Source organism: Vespa crabro, chromosome 20, assembly GCF_910589235.1.
Source record: "Vespa crabro chromosome 20, iyVesCrab1.2, whole genome shotgun sequence".
Taxonomy (NCBI): Eukaryota; Metazoa; Arthropoda; class Insecta; order Hymenoptera; family Vespidae; genus Vespa; species Vespa crabro.
Genome location: NC_060974.1, coordinates 4,473,369 through 4,491,020, shown reverse-complemented (window position 1 = coordinate 4,491,020; position 17,652 = coordinate 4,473,369). Strand labels below are relative to the sequence as shown.

The window sequence follows — 17,652 nt, the reverse complement described above, 5'->3', positions numbered from 1 at the left end:
AAGTACGATACTCTCTCTTTCTCTCTCTCCCTCTTTTTCTCACGCTCACTTTTTTTACCGACAAAGACAAAAAACAACGCGTTGTCGGGAGATTTTCCATTTCGAAATCGATCTAACCTCGTTTATCTCAACTATCAAAACCTCATCTCAACCTCGCCCACCACAGGCTCATTCTATTCCCTTTTGACACGTGTTCAATTATTATTACCGCTTGGTAAAAATGAACGTGTAAAAGATATTTTTTAATTTACGCTTATAGAGGATAAATATTTTTATTTACGCCATGCTATTTTTTCTTTTTCCGACGATGCTGACGCATTCGTCAAAAAAAGAAAAAAAGATAAATGAATAAATAAATAAAAATATATTCAGATACTTTAACAACCTTATATCATCCGATATAAAGCGATAACGCAAATGGACGATTGGAATTTTAAAGTATGAAGAAACTTGTTAATTCATTATTTAGTTTCTCATAATCTTGAATAATGAATGAAACGTTTCAATGTGATGTTAGTAATATATACGTATATACCTTTATCTAGATGCTGGGTAATAGGACTTTGCACTCTGGGCGTTGGTTGCAATTGTGACGTATTGTTACCAGGACGTCCTCGTGATCTCCTTCCTGGTCTGGGCTACAAAAGAAGAAAAATTTTCAAAATATTATTATTTATGGAATATATTTTTCTTCTTTCTTTTTTAATCGAAACAAATATCGTAATTATTTATAATAAATACACGGATTATTACTGGTCGATTAATAAGACAATGATATTTTTTTCGTTCCCTTCCCCTTTAAATGTAAGACTACAAGGACGATCGAACGAAGAAAATAAAAAATATACGTGTGACGAGTAAATTACTATACATATCTAGAATTTTTAACAAGATTGTTTTACATTAGCAAACACTATCCAATCTTTAGTTTATGTTATATATATATATATATGTATATATATATATATATATACATATGTATGACAGATCCATAAGTAATCGTAAAATGTTTCAGGGTGTGTTCGACGATTGTGTTCCTTTGTTTTAATACGTAAACCATCGCGTCCGGAGAAACTTGCGAGTTTGGTAAGTTTCTTTGTAGGAGGATGAGTAGAGAGTATGAGGGTAGTGACTTTGGGAGGAAGGAGGAGAAGAAGCGCCGTAGGAATAGTGTTAGGTGGGGATGGAGGAGGGAGGAGGAATCTCTTTGTTTAACTGTCTCATTTATTACCGTAGATAAACGTGCCGCGTTGTAGACGCGCACGCCGAGAGATAAACGCGACGAGATAAAAGCGAGCGAAACGGTTTGCTTTGTGTTCGCGAGCGCGCTTGCGTACGTATATATAAAAAAAAGCTCCGTCCATGTCGTCGCGCGCATTGCACAGGGTAATGTCGTGTAATGTAATACTATGTAAAGAGGTCACCAGGTACGTAGATACCTACGTACGAAACCTGGTACGAAGAGAAGTAATGGATGAGAAATGTACGAATACGAATTTCGTAAAATATGAGTTGGCAAGTAAATAAAACGAACGACTGATACATTATTTCACAATATCTTCTTTCGTTATCTTTGTGTTTTTCTTTTTCTCTCTTTTTTTTTTTTTTTTTTTTTTTTTTTTTTTTTTTAGATCAATCTGATAAGACGACAATAAAAAGTTTATCACGATTATTGAATCGATTAAATTAACCTAAATTTATGTATCTTTTCGGATAGCACGCATTATATAGATACAATTTTATATACTATATTTATTATTGAAATTTTATTTGGTTTTACGATGGGATCAAATGAATATTGGGTCATTCATTTTATCGTATATTCATTTATCAAATTAACGATATTGTTAATTTATATATATATGATTATATTAGCAGTATAGTATAACTGTATTGAACTCATTTATATTTATAAATAATATTTGATAATGTTCGCCTATACTAATACAAATATAAGACAATATATACTACTTTATATAATAACTTTCGCAATATATAATTTTGTTTTTATACACGTAAAAATTGACGAAAAAATTACGAAAGTTTATCTATACAAGAATAATATAAGAAAATATTTCGACGATCAGTTCGAAGCAAAAACACGTGTCACGAACTACGGCTAATTTTAATAAATTTAATGATTAAAAAACATTTCTAGTACTTTTATATCTTATCTTCGAAAAAGTATTATCTTATCGATACTTCCGTCATCTCCTCATGTATATATAAATATATCTATAAGTACACACATACTTGTTTCGATTTCGTAATATATTCAACTTATGATCTCAAATTCTCTCGGGAACGTAAATAATTATACTAAAGAAACAGTATATTTAAAGAGCATAATCCATGACTGTGTCCCGATAATGCTAATTCAAGAAAGATGTCATAATATACATAAGTAGATAAATATACATATTTGTGTAAATAACAAAATATCTTCCCCCTTCTCTATCTCTTTCTCTGTCTTTATAAGCTTATATAACAAGATCTCGAATATGCGAGTACGAGGAAATAATTGAAGATAACGAACGATACGATTAAATCGTAGAAATTCGAGAAACGAATGAATTGAATGTATATTTACATTGAGGGATTGAAAAAAGAAACGAAAGGGAAAAAAATAAAATTATGAACATTAAATAAAAATTATATGAAAAATAAAATCGCATTAGTACGCAAGTAACTAAACTAAAATAATAGTCGTAGGATAGATAAAAAAAAAAAAAAAAAAAGCGAAAGAGAGAGAGAGAGAGAGAGAGAGAGAGAGAGAAAGAATCGAAGAGAATTCGCGTTAGTCGTCGTCCCATGTATTTTATTGCAAATTGAGGTTAAAGTCTCTGGCACATGGCCAGGCATTTCACCTAGGCCGTCGCATTCCAACATATACTACATGGGCACGCACATTACATACGCGTCTTATGTATTCTTTCTCTCTCTCTCTCTCTCTCTCTCTCTTATGAACACATACATACAACACCCTGGCATAGCAAAGTCTCTCTCTCTCTCTTTCTATGTATACATATGTATTAGATGTATATGTGTATATGTTATAAAGCAGCCGAGCACCAAACACGACGTCGAGACGTCGACCCATCCTCCCTCTTCTCTATCTCATCGTCGTCGTCGTCGTCGTCGTCGTCGTCGTCGTCGTCGTCGTCGTCGTCGTCGTCGCCATATCATATACGCGCGTGCGAAGGAGTCGTCGCGTTCACATCAACGCGTACACACCGGGGAAGTCCATGAAATAAATAGTTCGTAGCCCCTTCGGCCATACTGTGCGCACCCTCGCAATACTGTAACTTTAAATCAACGGGGTCTCTACTCTTCTCCTCTGCCCTCCCTTCGCCCCTCCCCCCGGCTCCTTTACTTTTACCACCGAAAGAGAATCTCCCTCGTGATTTTGTGGAACGACAAGTGCATGTATATATTTCTCCTTTGTATATACATACATGTGGATCGGTCTTTCTTTTCTTTTCTTGTCTTGTCTTTTTATATACGCGTGTGAGCGGAGTTTCGACAAAGAGGAAACTCAGAAGTATATTATAACAGAACGCGAAATGAGAAATCTTTTGTGCGTAATTATTACACACTTTGGGTTGTTTTTTAAAGTTACACACACACACGCGCGCGCGCATACACATACATATACCTTGAAAGATCATTATGAACTTATGAAAAGAGATGATAACGAGGAACACTATCATAACCGAGTATACCGGAAAACTCTTCTCGTTGTGACTTTGATGAACATTTTTCATCTACTTTGAGTTAAAATCCAAAGTTAGATTATATATAGGTTATATATACATACACATACACGTGCGAAAACACAATATCATATATATATATATCGGCATGTAACACAGCACACAAAAAACATTCGATGCGAATTTTATGCGACAAATCTCTTACAGATGATCTCATATAATGTCATTAACGTTCCATTTGTTTTACTCTAAACGAATAAATGGTAAAACGCGTTTTTGTGCCGTTGCGACGGATATAGGCAAGTTATATATATGTATATATATATATATAAACACACATGTATATGTGTGCCTTCTTATATATATACATATGTATGTACCATGTGGGGAGCTCCTTTTTCCGGCATATGCTAATCTAATTAATGGTTACATGGAAACCCACACGCGGTTGTGTACACCAACTTCCCTCCCTTCCACCATCACTCACTCTTCTTCTCTTACACACTATCGCACAATCCATATATACGCAAAATACGTGTATATTATACCATAGAAGAAGAGAGAGAGTGGAGAGAGAGAGAGAGAGAGAGAGAGAGAGAGAGAGAGTCACAACGAAGCGCCGTGATGCTCACATGAACAACACGATGATCACACACATACACACATGTATTATACACAACACAACTCTGATAAAGTGCGTATCTATGTAACCCGTTAAAAGTCCCTCTCAATGGCGTAACACACACTCGTTCCTCCCTCCTCCTTCTCTACCCCACTCTCATCCCTCCTTTTTTCTCTCTTTCTTCTTGGAAATGAAACACGAACTCTTCCTTCTTCGGTCCGATAATTTAGTGACAATATTATTCCAATTATTATACCCTATTCTCGCCCCCTCTTTTCTCCATCATTCATTTTCTCTTCTTCTTTTTAATACACACACACACACACACACACTCATTCTTCTTCGAAAGATGATACTTAACTACTACTGGTCACATACATTCATTATATTGTATATGTAGATACGAACGAGAGTCACTTAACTTCGATGAATCGCATGGCAATCAACGGATTCCATTCCGTTAAAGGCCCGTAAATATTATAATAATTCTTCTTTTTTTTTTTTTTTTTCTTTTTCTTTGCGTTTCTTGTATTTAAACGTTTATGACAACGTCATGCAATTTACACACAAATATATATATATATAAGTGTTTTTAGTTTTTAAAAAACTCTTTATAAGTTGAAGCTGACGATAAAGTGTACAATCACTTTAAACACAACTTTAATTTGTTTTAAGTTTAATGTTTGATATAGAAAGCGACGATAGACAAACAAATGTATACACAATAAATATGTGTACAACCCATTAGTGTGTAATGTTATTTTCTTCTGGTAAAAAGTGCGTATCTACGTAATGTGAAGTCCGACCACCAATGGCGTAACTAACTACGCTTCTTCTTCTTGGAAATGAATATCAAAAACTCTTCCGTTCCGATAATCCTCCATCGATGATAATATTATTATTATTTTTCTCAATTATCTTCTTTTTATGAAAACTATATTTTCTTTCTCTCTTTCTTTGAAAAGTGATATTTTAATCGATCACCCATCCGTCACGTAGACACGACGAGAGAGAGAGAGAGAGAGAGAAAGAGAGAGTTAAACTTAACTTCGACGATCGTGTATATATCGTTAATTGACGTATTACCCTAACTGCTATACTTCAAAATCGATAATAATTTTGTTTCACCTTATATCTAAATCTTTTTATTAGAAAACGTAACGTAATATTAAAATTACACTCAACACACGTCCTTTTTAATATTTATGCGACTTTATGACTCGGCTTTGTTAAAAATTTTAATAATTCATATTTGTTAATTCGTATCGAAGGATTAATGTTGAATTCATAGTAATATAAATTCAAGTACACGAATTAATAACATAATTATTGAATCATCAGCCGACAAAAACGTCTTCATCGTTAATGATTACCGTACTAATTAATCGATATTTCTTTTCTTTATTTTCGAGTTAATGTTTCTAACGAAAAAAAAAAAAAATTAATTTAATGTAAATGTATGATAACTACGCCATTGAGAATGGTTCTTTACGCACCTACCCACACATACATATATAAACAGAGAGAAAGAGAGAGATCGCGTTATACGAGAGGACGTAGTATTCGTAGTTGAAGAATTCGAAGAAAAGAGAAAAATATATACGGAAACAGGCACGTAAGGGTGAACGTTTGCGATAAAGGCCAGCCGGTGCCTCTTCAAAGGGTTAAACCCTGGATCGCTGCTCCGGCTTTGCTTGTTTACCGATTTTTACAGCCTCCTTTCTATCCTCAATCCTTTCGATCGTGTGTCCAACCGGTTCTTTGGATACACACGTACGTGCACACATATATACCTATATATATATGTATATATATATATATATATATGTACCGTCGTTATCTACTTCTATATACTATCACGAACTGGTCCACCTCTACTTCTTCGAGTTTGACCCCTTTCAGCTTCTCCCCCTTTCCTCTCTCATTCATTCTTCCTTGTTTTCTTATTTTTCACATTGATTTATCGATCGAGCGAAAGCTTGTTGTTTTTCTTTTACTTTCTTTCTCTTTTTTTCTTTTTTTTTTTTTTAGGATAAGAAAAGGAAGTTGCTCGCTTGCGAGTGAAAATTTTGATAAGATTATTCTAGAACTAGTGAAGGAATTTCTTAAAGAAATTAATTCAAACTAATTTGTTTTCTTATTAAAAAAAAAAAAAGAAAAAAAAAGAAAAAAAAAAAAAAGAAAGCAAAAAACATTATGTAATGTTAACGTTATGACATAACTTAAATAACTGCAGTAATACTAATATAAGTTATATTACAAGATTTAGATTGTATATTGGTACTGGTATAAATTATACTACAGGTTTCAGACTATAACAGTATTATATATAGCAATACTAGTACATGCTATCGTAATCTAAAACTTATTGTACAATTTATACTATAATATGATTTAACTACAAATAGTATATCTACATGTTACATACACAAAGTATAAATTATAAATATAAACCATAAATAAAAATCAAATAATAGTTAATACTTAATGTACTTTATATATTTCACGAAAAATTATACGTCTTTACGTATGATTTCATTCAAAATGAATTTTCATATATAATCTACGATTACTACATTAGAAATTTAATCAAACGGGTAGTCTAACTCTTCATCATTGTATATTTTGCTATTAAAATGATGAGTCAAATTTGTAATTTGAGGTCCAAGAGAAGTTAATATTCAAATATATGAAGTATTAATTTCGTAGCTAAAAAAAAGAAAAAAAGAGAGAAAAAGAAATTTAAATAATTACATGAAAATTAAAGCTCATCATCGGAGAAGAAGCGATTAAATCCTCGGTTACGAATTAACTTAATTAATTTTATGACGATTTAAAAAGAAAAAATTAAATAAAATTTATAAAACACATATATACATATAGATATATATATATATATATATATATATATAAAAAGATATATATATATATAAAAAAAAAAAAACATTTATATAGTTTTAACGCATAGTCATATTAACAAGAATAATTCTCTTTGCCGTGGTAAAAGTCTCGTTTAGCATATTAAATAAATTCGTGGGACGAACATTTGATCGAAAAAATATTCAAAGATTCACTTATATACATATACATATACATACATACATACACACGCACACACACACGCGTGCGCGCATACGTATGTACGTGAATCCTTCTATCTTCTAATTCCATCGTGGCGAACGAGCTCGTGCTCGATTATATTTGGCACGTACATTATAATCTTTGCCGGTGCATAAGCCGCGCTAGGTATTACCATAAATTCGTTCCGTCGCGCGATTTTTCAGCTTATGAATAATTTCCGGTGGTTCGTCGGAGCGCGTAAACCTAGTCGCTAGTAAAGAAGACATCTAAGAGATGGAAAGAAGGAAAAGAGAGAGGGAGAGGAGGAGGTTTAGTAATTGAAGGGGGGTTGCTTTGCCGGAGGGGATCACAGGGGTAAGGTACAAGGGGAATAAGAGGAAAGGTATGTGCAGTGTTAAAATTAAATATGAGAGTGGAAACGTTGCCCATTCGTGGCTCAAAACGAGAGAACGAGAGTAATAGAAAAAGAGAGAGAAAGAGAGAGATACGATTACTATCTCTTATACAGAAGAAGACTCGAAATAACCATCGGCTATTTTATTATTCAGTCTCTCATTGCGATGCCTGTCAAATTAGGCGAGAATGAACTGTGATATAACGAGGCAAACGTAGCACATTCTGCTTGAATATACATATCCTAATAGAAAGAGAGAGAGAGAGAGAGAGAGATAGAAAGGAAAATGTTAATCGAATAAAATTTTCATCGAAGGAGAAAAAAAAGAAAAAAAAAAAATAAGGAAGGAAAGAAAGAAGAGAAAAATAGAAAAAGAATTTTCGCGGAGGATAGGACGAATTTTAAATGTCAATATTTTCCCGCCAAGAAAAAAGAAAAAGGGAACAAATAACGGGAGAAAAAAAAATTGCAAAAAGTATCGAAGGGCGTGGAAGTGGTTATGGCGGAACGCGTATGTTACATCTCGTCAAATGAAATTCCTATCCGATCCCTCGTATATGGTCCTTCCCCTACATTTTCTCTCTCTCTCTCTCTCTCTCTCTTTACCATCCCTCCATAACACTTTTGATATCATAATATCAAGTAAGTAAAGAAACGTAGGGATAGATAAAAGGCGTAGATAAGTAAAAGCCGAGATATCTCTGATGGTAAGGTTTTTAGGGGTGTATCATATATATATGTGTGTGTGTGTATATGTGTGTAAGTGTTATAATATGAATCTCTCGTTTTGTATACTACAAAACTATAAAACCTCTTGTCAAAGTGTAAACGCGTGAGTGCAATGGAGCGACCGCGTGCTCACACATACATATATATATATATGCATGTGCTTGCGTAAATAACGTATATACGTATATACATAGATAAATACATAGGAAATACTAGTTCTATATATAAATCGTGTCTCCGTCGTGTTAGAGCCAACGTTGGCGTGTACACGCCAACGAAGCGGCAGATATTCCGATCGATCGTACCGGGTTATTCGACTGCCAGCGAGAATTCATTTTCCCCTTCCATTTCTTTTTCCATCTTTCTCTATCCTTCTACCTCTATATACTTCTCTCCCTTTCTCTCTCTCTCTCTCTCTCTCTCTCTCTCTCTCTCTCTCTCTCTCTCTCTCTCTTTCTTTCTCACTCACTCCTCCTACACCTATCACCTATCACTCTTTTTCTTTCACTCTCGTCTTTCTCTCTTTCTTTCCATATAATAGAACATCGTTCTACCTCTCTCTGTCTCTCTCCCTGTCTGTGTATGCATGTGTGTCTCTTTCACTCTTATGCGTACTCATCGTCGTGTGACTCCCCTCGACTTTACCCCCATTGCATATACCCCTCCTCCTCTCTAATCCCCTCGGTGTTCGCTCGCTCGCTCGCTCGCTCGCTCGTTCGCCCACCTGTCGTGACGATTCTCGTGCTCGTTAATCACATTACGTGCGCACGAGCGAGACGAGAAAGAAGAAGAAGAAAAAAGAAGAAAAAAAAAAAAAATGAAAAAGAAGGGAGTAAAAGAGAACAGGATGAAAGACCAATGGAGAAAAAAAAAGGATAAAAAAAAAAGAGAAGGGAGAAAAAAATGTTCGAATGCGTGTACACGGACGATCCTACTAAATGTTTTTTCTCTCTCTTCTTTTTTTTTTCTCTTCTTTTTTCTTTCCTCTCGTTTTTTTCTCTCTTCTCTTTTTTTTTTCTTTCTTCTTTCACGTTCTCCTAATACGTAGTAACGTTCAAGGACACGGATTAAATACTGAAATTATCGATAATTAAGTCCAAGTATTATTTTCCCATAAATTCATCATTTCTAGAAACTAACAAATTATAAAAACTCAACTATTTGTTTGTGTATATATATATATATTCTATATTTATCAAATAGCAATAATGCATTAAGAAAATCTGACGATAAAATTTTGATGTATACATTTCGATACGATAAACGTTTGAAATCGTTTACTTATTTTAACCACATCGTAAATCCAATGGATATTAATCACGTTATCATTTTCAATTTCAAAGTGCCAGAGAGAGAGAGAGAGAGAGAGAGAGAGAGAGAAATAAATGATAAATATTGAATGGTATTCGATGCAACTTTATATTTACGTCTTAGCCGCTACAACTGAATTAGAGTGACGCCCTGAGTGAACACCGAATAAGAAATAGTGTTGTTATCGAGCTTGCTAAATCTTCTTTCCTCTTCCCCCCTCTATCACACCCTCTTTGTATGTATACACACTTTGATTACGTACACAGATACACACACACACGCGCGTATATAACACATATTGTTTACCGTTGACCTCTATTACAAATACACACCTCTATTACTTCTATTTAACTATCTGTGTTATCAGTGATTTATTTTCAAACATTTTATCCCAGTACTTTGAATAGAGAATACTCGTCGAGACTTTCGTTTCGAAAAAAATCATTCTCGTATATATAAATATATTGTAGAAATAACATTTAAATTTACGAGTAAATAATAATGGTTGTATGTAAACGAGAGATAGAGAGAGAGAAAGAGAGATAGAGAATATAGAACTTACGTGAGAATAATGAGTTGATTATCATTTGAATATTTTAACGTCGACAATTTATCCATAAAGAAGACAAAAAGAACACGACGGCAAATAGCGTACGTATAAACTACATGACTTTGTACCACCACCATCAACACCATTAACAACAAGGATAAAGAAAAAAAACTTATAAAAATAAAAAGAAAAAAAAGAAAAAAAAAATAAAGACTTGAGATTTCACTGAATCCTTTTTCTTCATATTTTTCGTTTCCTTTTCTCTTCTCAATTTCTTTCTTAGTTTCTTAATTTGTCCATTGGTCGTCGCAAGACACACGACAACGGGTTTATTAGAGAAGTTAGTATTAAAACATCTTTCTTTTTTTCTTTTTTTTTTTTTGCTTTATTCCCCTGGTCTCACGTCATAAGGACTCCTTTAACGTTCCTCGTATATGCGGTTCGTGGCACACGACGATGGAGAAAAGAAAGAAAAAATGGAAATGAGAAAAAAGAAAAAAAAAAAAAGAAAGAGAAAAACGAGTCTCTCATTAGCGACGGTACATCGTATTTTCCCATATATTTATATATATTATCCTCTCTTTTCGTCCCACTTCCGCCCTCCACCTTCCCGCTTCTATATGTATGTATGTATAAGTAATAAGTGAATAAGTAGTTCGAACAAAAAAGCGAAGAAATTTATAATAACGAACGGACGCGAATACGAGTATAACGATGACGAAGAAAACGAAGGAACGGAAGGCACCATATTATATATATATATATATATATATATATATATATATATATATATATATATATATATAACGAAAAAAGAAAAGAAAAAAAAGAAGAAAAAGAAGAAAAAATGAAAGAAGGAAAAATTGAAGAAACGTGGCACGTTCCAACGACGTTATACTGTCGATTTGATCACATGACCAGTTTCAATCTGCTGTTACCGTTACTGTTGCTATTGCCGTTGTCGACTAACTTCACAAGCTTTCAGATTTTTTCGGTTATCGAAAGCTCTCTCTCTCTCTCTCTCTCTAGCGATTTTCTTATTGCACGAGTGACGAAGTGTATTGTGTGTCCTTGAAGTATAATACTTTCTTCCTCTCTCACTCTCACCAGATACATATATATATATATATATATGCACACATATATGTACTGTATATACTTGTCGCTCGAGTTAAACGAGCTCTCGTTTATACATACATATATATGTACATATATATATGTATATATATATATAAAACTTTTTTCCTTTCTTCATTCCTTCCTTTTCTCTTTTTCTTCCCTGGCAACTTCTCTTCTTTATAACGGAAAAAAAAAAAAAAAATAAAGATGGCCGTGTACAGTCGCGTTTCGTGAATTTTCGAGGTTAGTTATCGTCAGATGAAAGGGCTGAAGATGAGGGGAAGGGGATGAGAGAGTCAAGAAAAGGTGAGAGGAAGAGAAAAGAAGGGAGGGGAACGTGTAAACTGGTGACGCTGAGTATGTGGGCGAACGACGAAGGGGAAGAGGAGGGGGAGGGGGAATAGGAGAACTCTTACCAAGCGGTAACCTTTATAACACCTAATGGAACATTGTAATTGAACGGAGATATACTCGTTTAAATAATAAATAATTTTGTCGTATAGTTTATCAGCGTATACGTGTCCATATCTCTGTGTATATGTGCACGACGTTTACATGAGTAAATAGGTAGACATATTGCCGATTATACAAGTGAAATTAGATCGACGTTATACTAATACGAGTATGAATAATCATTCTGACCTCTCATTTATATATACATATATATATGTATATGAGAGAAAGAGAGAGATTCTTACGACGAATATATATTTTCTCCTTGTTTTTAGAATCTTATTCCAGAAAAATAAAGAAAAAAAAAAGGAAAAGAAATACAATATAAAAAGTAAACGATTCACGTATTACGCCAGAATGCACCTAATTTGTATATATGCGTGCCTGTGTGCGTGTGTGTACGTAAGAGTATTCCCCCCCACGTTCCTTCGTCAGGACAATCGAATATAATGACGAATCCACGAGCCTAAATATTTCTTTCTTTTTTTTGTTTTGTTTTTCCTTTTTTCACGACGACTCGGCATGTGTTATATTTGCGTTACAATTAAGAGCAACGAACTACGAAACGGACCGAGGATTTAGCGACGTGCCGAAGCGTAACGAAGAATAGGGCGGCCGTAGGGACCTCGGGGCCTGCACGATGAACATGTTGTGTGTGTGTGCGTGCGTGTGTGTGAAAGGGAGAGGGCGGCGGGCGAGACCAGTATTGGTTAGGAGGGTATAACTAACCGAGAAGAAGAAGAAGAAGAAAACGAAGAACTAGAAGAACAAGAAGAAGACGAAGAATTCCTTTCTGATGCTCACGACGCACGATTTATCGAACGATGATAACCAACGCGAACGAACGTAAGCGTTATAAAACGATAGGCTTACTAGAGAACGTACACCGAGGCGTATTAACTATACACCGAAGCCGATATATAACTACTACGGACGACGAAGAGCAGCCGCACTCAACGTAAAGGACGAAAAACCGCGTAAGAGGCACTGACGTGAACTGCGATACGCGCGGTCCGCAGTGCTGCCGTCTACTGGTACTTGCTAAGCTTCGTGGAATCGTTTCCCCCACCACGCCCACTCTATAGCCTGCGCGCCGCCTGCCGCTACGCTACGGTACGGTACCTTCCACTCCCCACTACTCCCCTCCAAACCCTACAGACCGACCGACCGTCCGTCCGACGTTGCCGGGGTTGCGTATCCCCACTCCGACTACGCTTCGCTAATGCTTCTCTATCCTCTTTCCTTTCTCTCTCTCTCTCTTTCTTGCTCGCTCGCTCGCTCTCACATTGTATCTATCTTTCTCGAGCTAACTCGATCTTTCTCTTTCTCTCTCTACATCTCTCTTTCCAGCCAACTGCAACGAGCAACCAGCCGCCTTCGGAAACAAGGAGCGTCACGCGAACGACGATAATATTGCAAACTCGGCTCGCTGATGCATACCCGATAAACTGTCGGAGCTTTCCCTCTCTGTCTCGGCCATCATCCTCCTCCTCTCTCTCTCTCTCTCTCTCTCTCTCTCTCTCTCTCTCTCTCTCTCTTTATCTATCTATCTATCTATCTATATCTATAACTATCTCTATCTATCTCGTTTCTCCCACAGATTAGGGTACAAGCGTGTACGTCGAGTGCTACTGAACGACAACGACGCGCGAAAGAGCGTCAAATAAATTTGACCATAGAACGTCGGCTTCTCGATGCATTTGCATGCATCTGTATACGTCTCTGTTGGTGATGGTGATGTGCGTGTGTGTGTGTGTGTATGTGTGTCGATGTGCTTTAAAAGAGATATCGATAAAAATCTGCACCGTCGTACGTACTTACCACTTCGCCTACGATCGAGATAACAGAATACACCCAGGAGAGTTATCGCGGTTTCTTCCCATTGGTTATAATTCTTTTAAGAAGAGAACAACGGGACCAATCGTTCGAAAAATAATAAAGATGGATAGATCGTCGTCGATTGTGGCGACCTTGATTCTCCTTGACTTTCTTGTTACTTTTTTGTTTCTCTCTTTTCTTTTTTTTTTTTTTTTTCTGATATACGGATATCTACTTAATACTTTTAATATAGTATTTATATATAGTTATAACCTCTTTCTCTTTCTTTCTCTGTAATATAAGTTACATTATTATTAAGCTTCGTGCTACACGATCTTCTTTTTCTTTTTCTTTTTTACGGACTACTATAATTAGATTTTATGATACGAAAGTAATTCAGGGGGGAAAAAAAAGGCTATAGACATCGCCAGACTAGCTGAATTAATTTTTCAAACGATCCGACGCCATAGGAATTTTTGATCGTGATCCATCTCTCTCTCTCTTTATTATGATAGAATTTTGAAATGACTGAACGAGAAGAGTCTTGCTACTTTCACGAACGTGTTCGTTTTCTGTGTATGTGTGTGTGTATGTGACTGAGAGAGAGAGAGAGAGAGAGAGAGAGAGAGAGATTTTCAAGATTCGTTTTAAAGCCGATAGAAACGAATGACGCGTTTCCTTCTAACCTCCATTAATACACATATGCTAATAATACGTATATACCTTACGTAAATGTCTCGTGAAAGAAATTTTTCTAATATTTTTCTTTCTATTTTCTTTTTTCTTTTTTTCTTTTTTTTTTTCTTTTTTTTTCTTTTGCTTTTTCCTCATCGTAATTTATCTCACGCTTTTTCATTCGACATTCTGATAAATGATAATCACCATCATCGAATTTGAATCGACGAAACGTTTTGACGTCAATCGCGAATAAAAATTTATTGTCGATTGGTTTGATCTTTGCAAACACACACACACACACACACACACACACACACAAAAAGGAAATGATTAAGGTGAAAAAAAGAAATAATAATAATAATATTTGCATATTAATGTCCATGCAAAACTCGATTGACTAAACTTCTAAGAAAATATAAATAATTCTTTAAGTCGTTAAATGCTTTTTGATATTGACGATTATAATATCGGACAAAAAACGAAAATAACAAAAAAAAAAAGAAAAAAAAAAGAAAAAAAAAGAAAACGATAAAAAAGAAAACAAAAAGGGCGAACGAGAGAGCAATCGATTTAAAAACTGCAGATTATTTTTTTCTTTGATGTCGAACTGGAGATGAGGGTTGGGTACTTAAAGGGAATGATCTATTTAAATAAACTGATAATACATTGAACGGACGGAGATCAATATTTGTGTAAAAATTCAATGAATAATGCAATAAAAAACTTTTCTTGTACAATCATCAATGTTGTAGAGTCAACTTTTGTCATATAATGAATTCTTTTTTTACGGAAATTAATTATTTCCACAATGGTTTCCTACACGTATGCGTGTACTGTCATATGGCCGAGATTATATTTCATATAATTGAAAATTATATGACTCTTCTCACCATAGAAAAATGATGAGACCCGGTACATTTCACGATTATCTCAGTACTTCTTCTTTCGTAACCGTAAGCATTCTTTAATTTTTCGCGCGAAATATGATATAGATAAGAAACGAGAGAACGAAGAGAGAATAACTTTCGTTGAATGATTTCTCACACGTTTTATTTTTTTTTCTTCTTCTCTTTTCTTTTCTTTCCTTTCTTCTTTTTTTTTTCTTTCTTTTTTTTTTTTTTCCAATCAAAGGAAACTCACATTAACGTAATCATTTAAGACTCTATCGCGTTATTTTCTTCGCTCTTTTTTCTTTTTTCATTTCTTCTTTTTTTTTTTTTTTTCCTTATTTAAATATCAGGTCATGAGTTCACAAGAAAGGATATACATGTATACATACATAAGTGATCGTTCATTCTAAACGATCTTATTTGCATTCATTTTATTTGAAAAAGCATAATCATTGAATTATTTTTCCCTTAATTCAATAACGCAAACTCTCCCCGTTAGATTTTCGTGTGAGGACCCCTTTACTAATTTCACCCCATACTGTACTCGTACAGGAGTCCGGGATTGTACGCGGAAACCCATTGTGAATCGGCGAACCGTGAACGAAATGACTACCTTTACGTTTTGCTGGGTACCGCTACGCGGAATTTATTGGCAATCAATATCGACGAAAGAGAGAGAGAGAGAGAGAGAGAGAGAGAGGGGGGGGAGGAAGGGAGGGAAAATAGCGAAAAAATAAAAGGAAGAAAGAAGAGAGATAATAAAACAGAGGGGTTATATACATATATATATAACTTGGTATCCCTTTTCTGTTTTTGCACGACCGTTTCGTTATTTTATTCGTCGAATCGAAAATTTTTCGAAACTATTTTACGATCGAAACGAAAGAACGTTAAAGGGTACGAAGTTAACGATAAAAAGATAGAGAAGGGCGAAAGAATTCGAAACGACTTTCGAAGTTTCGAAGAAAGAACGTCTCCGGAGAGTTTTGTCGGATAAAAAGAAGAAAGAGGGAAAGGAAGAAAGAAAAATAAAGAAGAAGAAATAAAAGAGAAAAAAAAAAGAAATAAAGGAAAAAAGAAAGAAAAAAGAAGGACAAAAGGTTACAGAAAGAAAAGTTATGGAATGGTAATACGTAAATCGGCGATACGAATGCGGAAGATGCAAGAGGAATAAGAAGAATGATGAAAATAGAGAGAGAGAGAGAGAGAGAGAGAGAGAGAATGGAACGCGAGAGAGAAGTGGCTTTATTTATGCGGCTTAGGAAGTATCGATCTGGCACGTCATTCGGGAGTAGTTCGGCCAGCTAGGAACTTTGTTGTTGGAAACTGCAAGTTTCGCGGTGAAACTCTCTCTCTCTCTCTCTCTCTTGCGCTGTCTCTCGTACAAACAGGTGGAACGGGGCGATCTGGCGCCACGATACACTCCTTTGCTCCGCGATTACTTGTGTGTACACGTATGTATGCATATGTACATTTACGTGTATATATGTACATATATATGTATATATATATATATATATATGTAAACGCATATATGTACTCATCGAACCCACCACCTTCCTACCCCACTAGTCCCCTTTATGTACACGAGGAGAAACCTAGACGGATATACACATATGTGTGTACACACAGAGAGAGAGAGAGAGAGAGAGAGACACAAGCATGCTGTATATATGTATATATATATATATATATATATGTACATATATATATATATATATATATACGTGTTGCGTTGATTCCGGTAAAAGAAGGAAAGAGAGAAAAAGATAGGAAGGGTAGCTCGTGCGCACAGCCAATCCAATACATCCTTCTCTCTCTCTCTCTTTCTGTCTCTCGTGAGCAAGCCCTCTTTGCACGTCGACGATATTGCGAAGGGGTTGGAAAAGGATAGAAAAGGTGGGGCGACAAACAACCCCTGCCAGAAGGGATTCAAGGAGAAACTCCCAGGGTCAACCCCTTTCCCAACTAGTAGATGCTGTGTAATAAATGGATCCTATGCCTTTACGAAACGAATTCGATTTCGTAACACCCGTTACACGAATTTAACTAGTTTTTGTTTACGTACGTATGTATGCATGTTTATATGTATCTATATATTTGTATTCTGTTCTTGGTGGAAGAGCATGCTTTTTATCGCACGAATTTCAAGATAGTAGGGAATATTTTTCTCTCTTTCTCTCTCTCTCTCTCGTGATTTTTCGCTTCAAATATGTTCTTCAATTTTTGATCGCGTTCGATAGAAAAGAAGAAAAAAAAAAAAGAAAGAAATGAAAAGAGAGAAAAAGATTCGA

General features: G+C 35.1%; 1 protein-coding gene across 10 annotated transcripts in view; it reads right to left on the bottom strand.

Annotated features, from left to right (window-relative positions):
- Nucleotides 1-17,652, bottom strand: part of LOC124431148 — a 238,284-nt gene that overhangs the window by 156,897 nt on the left and 63,735 nt on the right. For all 10 annotated transcript variants that reach the window (XM_046978661.1, XM_046978669.1, XM_046978668.1 and 7 more), the window contains one exon: nucleotides 536-638. In XM_046978661.1, coding sequence (XP_046834617.1) covers nucleotides 536-638 — 103 coding nt within the window. The remainder of the gene's footprint in view (nucleotides 1-535; nucleotides 639-17,652) is intronic.